The sequence below is a fragment of the Hyaena hyaena genome, unplaced genomic scaffold (assembly GCF_003009895.1).
Source record: "Hyaena hyaena isolate Hyena2069 unplaced genomic scaffold, ASM300989v1 scaffold_86, whole genome shotgun sequence".
In the NCBI taxonomy this organism is placed as follows: domain Eukaryota; kingdom Metazoa; phylum Chordata; class Mammalia; order Carnivora; family Hyaenidae; genus Hyaena; species Hyaena hyaena.
The window spans coordinates 3,957,424-3,964,414 of NW_024080721.1; the positions used below are offsets into that span (position 1 = coordinate 3,957,424).

The window sequence follows — 6,991 nt, forward strand, 5'->3', positions numbered from 1 at the left end:
AGTTTGCATTTTTGTTTGACTGTGGCCCTCAGAATTTACACTAATATTCATGCCTCAGAATCCATTGCAAAACATTTTTCATTTATGTAAACTGTAATGCTGACATTGGGAAAAACCCCTAGAAATGAAATGTATAATTTTGGTAAGCTTTTGGGTTCTTTCTCGCTTGATATTCTTTTGTGCATGAATTGATGAATATAGCAATCAGTTCAGAGGTAACAAAGAAAATATGTTTATACACGTTTTGTCATCAGCAGTCTGTTTTGAGAAGTAAAAATTAAATAAGGGGCAGAACTTTGTTTTGAGTAGTGAAAAGAAAATATAACAAAAATGCATGTTTGCATGCGGGTTTCTTTTATAACCTTATAGACACACTCCTGTTCTCATTGCTTTTCCAGGTTAGGGAAGTCAGGACCCATCTATCTTTCTTGCCAGAATATTCCATCCCCTCCCCAGGTCTTGCATAGCTGTGGTCAGATTGGAGCCTTCAGAAATCTTGAGTGATGGCTGTGTACACAAAACCCCACACATGTCCATTTATTTCACAAATAACCATCAGGTGCTTACCGTCTGGCCAGCATAGCATCTTTGTGGGGTGTAACTGCTAGTTGGGGAGGAAGGAAGAGAACATACAGGTAAATAAGCCCTGGCGGTTGAGACAGCCAGGCTGAAGGAACTTGTGGAAGAATCTTTCAGGCAGAAGGCGCAGGGAGCACGAATTCTCACAGGTGTCCATGGTATTGGTGTCCTTTGGAACGGAAAGGAATGGGCAGCGGAACTGGGAAGTTGTGGAAGTTGTGTTATGTGGTGTGGCCAGGCAGGAGTCCCGGTGCAGATTGAGCCTTGTCATCAAGGCAGGGAGTTTAGACTCTATTCTCACTACTGTGGGGAACCATCAGAGAGATTGAGGTGAGCGAATTATAGGAATTTGTTTTAAAAAAGTGTTTTTCTTATTTACTTTTTATTAAAAATTTTTAACATTTGTTTATTTTTGAAAGAGAGAGAGAGAGTGCGTGCACGTGCATGTGTGCATGTGTGAGAAGTGGGGGAGGGGCAGAGAGCGGGAGACAGGACCCAAAGCAGGCTCTAGTGCTGAGTGCAGAGCCCGATGTGGGGCTTGAACTCATGAACCTTTGAGATCGTACCCTGACCCGAAATCAGGAGTCAGCCACTTAATCGATGGAATCACCCAGGTGCCCCCCCAAAAGTCTTTTTTTTTTTTAATGTTTTATTTATTTCTAGGAGAGAGAGAGAGAGACAGCGTGAGCAGGGGAGGGTCAGAGAGAGAGGGAGTCACAGACTGAAGCAGGCTCCAGGCTCCGAGCTGGCAGTCAGCACAGAGCCCGACGCGGGGCTCGAACCCACGAACTGCGAGATCATAACCTAAGCGAAAGTCGGACGCTTGACCGACTGAGCCACCCAGGCGCCCCTCCCCCAGAAGTCATTTTAATGGCAGCTCCACTAAGGTGAACTTCCGCCTTCCAAGGAGCAGTTGGCAGAGGCTCTGCTTCGACGAGAGACCGTGGGTCCACGGAACCGGCCTCAGGTCCCAGGGTGTATGCAGCACTTTGGGTGAATTGATGACACAAAGGAGTCATGAAAGCACTCGTTCACTTTGAAAGTAGGAGGAGGTCTCCAGTTGCGTTACACGTCCTTTAGAGATTTCCTAGAGTCATTTTGAGTTCTGTTGCTGTTGGGGAAAGTCGTCCCTCAAAAGCAAGATGAAGTCAGTAAGGACAAGGGAAGGAGGAGAGATGCATTTGATAAAGTCTGCAGGGTATGTGTAAATGCAAGGGGGAAATGCAGTCACAGAATAAAAGGCCTTGCAGTCCAATCAAGATATGAAAGAGGGGTGTGTGTGTATGTGACAGAGAGAGAGAGAGAGACAGACAGACAGACAGACAGACTTGCTAGAGAGAGAAATATTTGCTAGGAGAATAAAAACTATCATTTTCCTGAAAGGGAGCATAGGGTTTGAGATGCATGGAGTAATTTTTTTTTTCTATGTACTGCTTTAGGTTGTGTTCCCTTATTTTACTTCTAAAAGGCTGTTGGGAAAAATAAAAGGAATTCAGAAGAACACACCAAAGAGAGTGAGGTTGCAGTGGGGCTGGGTAGACAAAGGGAGATCAGTGATTTCACCTGGACACCGGGAAGAACGTTGGCATTCAAGGTGAACAACATGGTCCACTGAGCCATGAAAAGTGTATGAACTCTCCATCCCTAGAAATCTTGGAGATGAGATTCCAGGTATAGGTGTTCATCATCTGGGCCAGCTCTAGATTTATGATTCTATATGAAGGAAGACACCACCCCTCGCAATGCATCATTTGTCAAATGGTATTCTATAAGGCCCTTTATATATTTACATTTTAACTTAAACACACCGGAGTTACATTCTGTAATTCTCAGTAATAATATCCTGTTTGTGTTCTGAGTCCTCTTCTTTTGTTAAAAACCAACAACGAAGTTACATTTTTGAGCTTTGAAATTTCTGTTTAGAATGTCCCGAGCTCCCCATTCCCCACCCCACCGGTCATGCCCAGGAACAAAACGCAGTGTTTCCTCTCGGATTCTTAGGAGTAGCAGCTCACAGAATGCCAGCTGCAGAAGGAGCTCGCTCTCGGTCTCTCTCTGTCTCTCTCTGTCTCTCTCGGGCTCATGCCCGCCACGAATAATGAGCACAATGTCGTTCAGGCCCAGCTGCAGGGCCAAGGCGGGGACCCTCCATCTTCACACAGTACTCACTCTTTTTGATTAAACAGCTCTCAAGTTGTGTTTGTAGAGCTGCGGGTTTGGGGAGGGAGCGAGGAAGGAGGAAGCAAAGGCAGAGGGGGCTGAAAATGGACGACGGTTAGCACCGTTGAGGCCCTGGCCCATCTCAGACTTCCCTTTCCCTCTGATCTGTATTCTCGGAGGGTCCCGATGGGATTGCCCTGGCAGGCTATTCATGTTGTGGGCAGCTGGGTCTTTGTGTGTTTTCCTCTACGACTGCCTTTTTTTTGTTTTTTGTTTTTTTTTGGAGTGGAGTTATTTAACAGCACAGCCCCCTGCATACCATTAGGACTCGCCTGCCCTTCCCTCGCTAGAGCTTTTCACAGTGTCAGATGCCGTGTCTGATTCTGCAACAGCAGCAGCAGCAACGGTCTGTCATACCTGGCTTCTCCCGCCTAGCGCGACGGAATCCCAGCTGGCTTTGACTTGTTAGCAAACATTGATTTGATAAATCGTCATTCCAGAACTTACTGTAGCCACAGAATTGTGGGGAAAGGTGTCAAAGTAGACGTGGTGGGTAATGCGGTTCGTAGCCAAGCAGAAGGAAGAGATGAGTGCCTGAAATCCGTAAATCTCAGTGCTGCTGAGATTCGGGTGTATATCAGAACCCCTAGAGGGCAGGGGTCTGGACCTTCTTTGCAGAGAATTTGATGCAGGTTCTCAGACTAGTGCGCAAAAAAAAAAGAACCTGCATTTAAAAATATACTGTGCAGGGGGCACGGGTGGCTCCGTGGGTTAAGCACCTTGGTTTCGGCTCAGGTCATGATCTCACAGTTTTGTGGGTTTGAGCCCCGAGTGGGGCTGCCTGCTGATGGCATGGAGCCTGCTTGGGATTTCTCTGTCTCCCTCCCTCTCTGCCTTTCCCCCACTTGCGCTGTCTCTCTCAAATTAAATAAATAAACTTTAAAAATTAAAAAGAAAAAATAGACCGTGCAGTTTACACTGTAATGCCCGGGAGATGCCCAGAGCATGAGGACCTGATGTGTGAGAGGAGCCTGTGAGTGACGAAGTGGAGTCATACCTCAGAAGAATAGGCGGGACACAGAGGATGGAGCTAGCTGGCCATGGTGTGATCAGAATGGGTTTGCCACAGGGGCGCCCAGGTGGCTTAGTCGGTTAAGCGTCCGACTTTCGCTTAGGTCATGATCTCGCGGTTCGTGGGTTCGAGCCCCATATTGGGCTCTGTGCTGACAACCAGCTCAGAGCCTGGAGCCTGTTTCAGTCTGTGACTCCCTCTCTCTCTGACCCTCCTCGGCTCACGCTGTCTCTCTCTCTCCTAGAAATGAAAAAAAAAAAAAAAAATGAATGGGTTTGCCACAGCTGCCCAGGACGCCGGCATCCAAGAAAGAACTGGGCTGGGTAATTTGTGCATCAGATGTGAGCGTGAGGCCAGCGCCTGTGTATGCCGCCTTCTCCTACAGGGGGCGCTGTTCTCTTTTGGATTGACTCCCCCTCTGGGCCTACTTGGCGGAGTTCTCAAAGCCTTCATGAAATGAGATAATGATGGTGATAACAGTAATTGGTAATAGCATACTTATTATACAGATGTAATGCTAATAAAGAGCTGATTTTATTAATACATTAAGCACGCTCCTATGCACTTTTCATGGTGTAAGCCTACCCATTTGGTCCTCAAGATGACCCAATGGCCTCAGTGCCACCCGTGGCCCTATTTCACAGATGAGCTAGTTGAGGCATAGAGAAGTTCTTTCTTATGCCAGCGTATCCAGCGAGTAACTGGCAAAACCTGCGTTTGAACTTCATCCATCTGTTTCCACAGCCTGTGCACGTCCCCACTGGATTCCACTGCCTGGCAATGACCTTGAGTGGCTCCCATGTCTGTCCTAAGATAGCTCTTAAAACTGGTTGGCCGGTTGTGTCACATGATCTTAGCAAGTCATTTTGCTTCTGTAAGCCTCAGTTACTGCATCTTTGAGAGGCCAGAACCAAGGTCAGTGTGTGTCAGGCAATCACTGATCTGAAGGTCCAAGACTCAAATTTACCGTGTTTAACTGGATTAGAATTTTGTCTTTGCTCACAAAACCCAGAAAGCGTGGGGGAAGTGTACTGAAAGTATCAGATAATTTACCCTTGCTTTCCTCTCAGGTTTTTAAGTTTGGTATTCAGAAAGAGAGAGAGAGAGAGAGAAAGAGAAAGGGACAGAGAGAGAGAGAGAGGAAGAGAGAGAAAGGGACAGAGAGAGAGAGGAAGACTATAATGAACAGTCATATCCCTTGTAAAAAACTATATATGAAGTAAAACACAAAATGCCCACTGAATTTGTGGGTGCCCACATGAACACTGAAGTACATGCATCCCATAGAGATGGTCTCCACCTTTATGGCGTTTATAGTTTTAAAGCAAAATAGTAGAAATGCTGAAACCAATATGCTGAACAGTCATTGGGGCTCTCGCACATCTCATAACACTTATCTTTTCTTTAAAACCTTCTATAAGGTTTGGGAATGGTGGTTAACTTGAGCGTGAGGACCCCCGTGAGCCAAAGAAGGAGAGTGACATGGGGGACATGTAGCTGGGGAGGTCGAGAGGGGAGGAAAGGTGGGAAATTCGGCAGCTATGGGGCTTCTGTTTGGATCTGAGTCAGCCTGCCTTTGCTCGGGTTTGCCCGGGTGGCTTCCCTCTGCACCCGCTGGTACAGCTGGGTGGAGCCAGGGTCCAGAAATGGGTCTCCAGGAGGGGTGTTCCTCTTGGCCACCAGTCATGGGCTGATTGAACACATGCTATTTCTTTCCATCCCCCCCCCCACCTTCCCCTCCCCACCTCGTTCTTTCATTGATTATGCTGAGAACGCCCTTGCCTTCATTCTGCTGCTTGGTGGGCATACAGCTGCCTCAGTGCCCTCACGCTCACCAGAGGGCCCGCCAGTGCCTCACCTGGGCCTGCCCTCCCGCAGAACACTCTAGCTCCCAAATCTCCTCTCCTCCAGAGTGAGGCACCTGGCTAAGCATCACGTGAAGCCCCGTCTAAGATCCTCACCATCCTGCTCCCATTAGTGAGAGCAGAATCCATCGGACAATATCATTCCCAAGAAGGAGCTTGTGACTCATACACCATTAACAATTCTTGTGTTGCTCTTTTTGAGGTTCGTGCATTTAAGAGTAACAGTAATAGTCACTTAGCTCTCAGGAAGCCTGTGGTTGCTTTCCAGTTTCGTAGGCCAGTGAAGAGAAGTTTCTGGGCTTTCAGCTTTGCAGACAGTCCTCAAAGCCTACTGTTTTGCACACGTGTGAGCTGGCCAGCGTTAGAAGTGAATTCCAGCAATCCTGCTTATAAGAGCCCCTGATGTGAATTTAAGTCGATCTAAAAATTAGCATCACCTGTATCTATTTTCACATATATTTTTGTGCTGATTTGATCAGTTGTATATTTAATTAGAAATATGCATTTAAATAGAAATAGTTATGTTTTCTCATTTTTTTCCATGCTACCCAAAGGCTCATGATTTTATCCATTCATAGGAGGGGGAAACACTGATTATACCATGAAATCCTTGCTGAATGCATTCTGCAGGCTTTCCTGGTGTAGGTGATTTGGGGCATTGCGTGAGGCCCATTCTGCAAATTGTGCAGGCGTTTTTGCAAAATACATTTCTGATTTCACTATCAAGATGGAATACAAGTAAAATAAAGAATCGTACCATATGAAGTAAGATTCAGGCAGCTAGTCTTTATTGGTTATTAAATCTCTTGGTGTAAATGTGAACCTCTAGATTCAGAGTGAATGGTATCTAATTTGAATCCATTTTCTCTTTATTCTTTCTCAGACTTTCCTGTAAACAAATGAAAACATACTTACTATAGTTTGTCTCCCCAATGAGGAAAGGTAAAAGTCGATGTGAGCTACCATCTGTTGTTTAAGAGGCAAGCTTTTGTTTTTCTGCAGTTTTTACTATGTTGACCTCTACATCTTCTGGCCGTCTCTTTCCTTCCCTCCCTTCCCTCATAATTTTCTTCATTCATGTCCTTCTTCATCCATAAGAATATATTGCGACACTCTTAGGATTTTCCAGATGTTAATAGGGACACAAAGATAAACAATGGTTTAGGGTCCTTTGGGTTGAAATGACAGAAAACCTAACTGGAATTGACTTAAAATCATTGCAGTTTATTTGCTTTGGAATCTGCAAATTCCAACTGGAGGGAAGAGCTAAAGAGATACTAGAGAGGCAACAGAAGTGTCCGCCGTGGGGAATCAA

At 45.9% G+C, this 6,991-nt stretch overlaps 1 protein-coding gene across 1 annotated transcript in view; it reads left to right on the top strand.

Moving 5' to 3' along the window:
- Positions 1-6,640, top strand: part of LOC120233335 — a 114,219-nt gene extending 107,579 nt beyond the window's left edge. Inside the window, exon 5 of the mRNA XM_039234498.1 lies at positions 6,560-6,640. Coding sequence (XP_039090429.1) covers positions 6,560-6,571 — 12 coding nt within the window. The 3' untranslated portion in view covers positions 6,572-6,640. The remainder of the gene's footprint in view (positions 1-6,559) is intronic.
- The last annotated feature ends 351 nt before the right edge of the window (positions 6,641-6,991 follow it).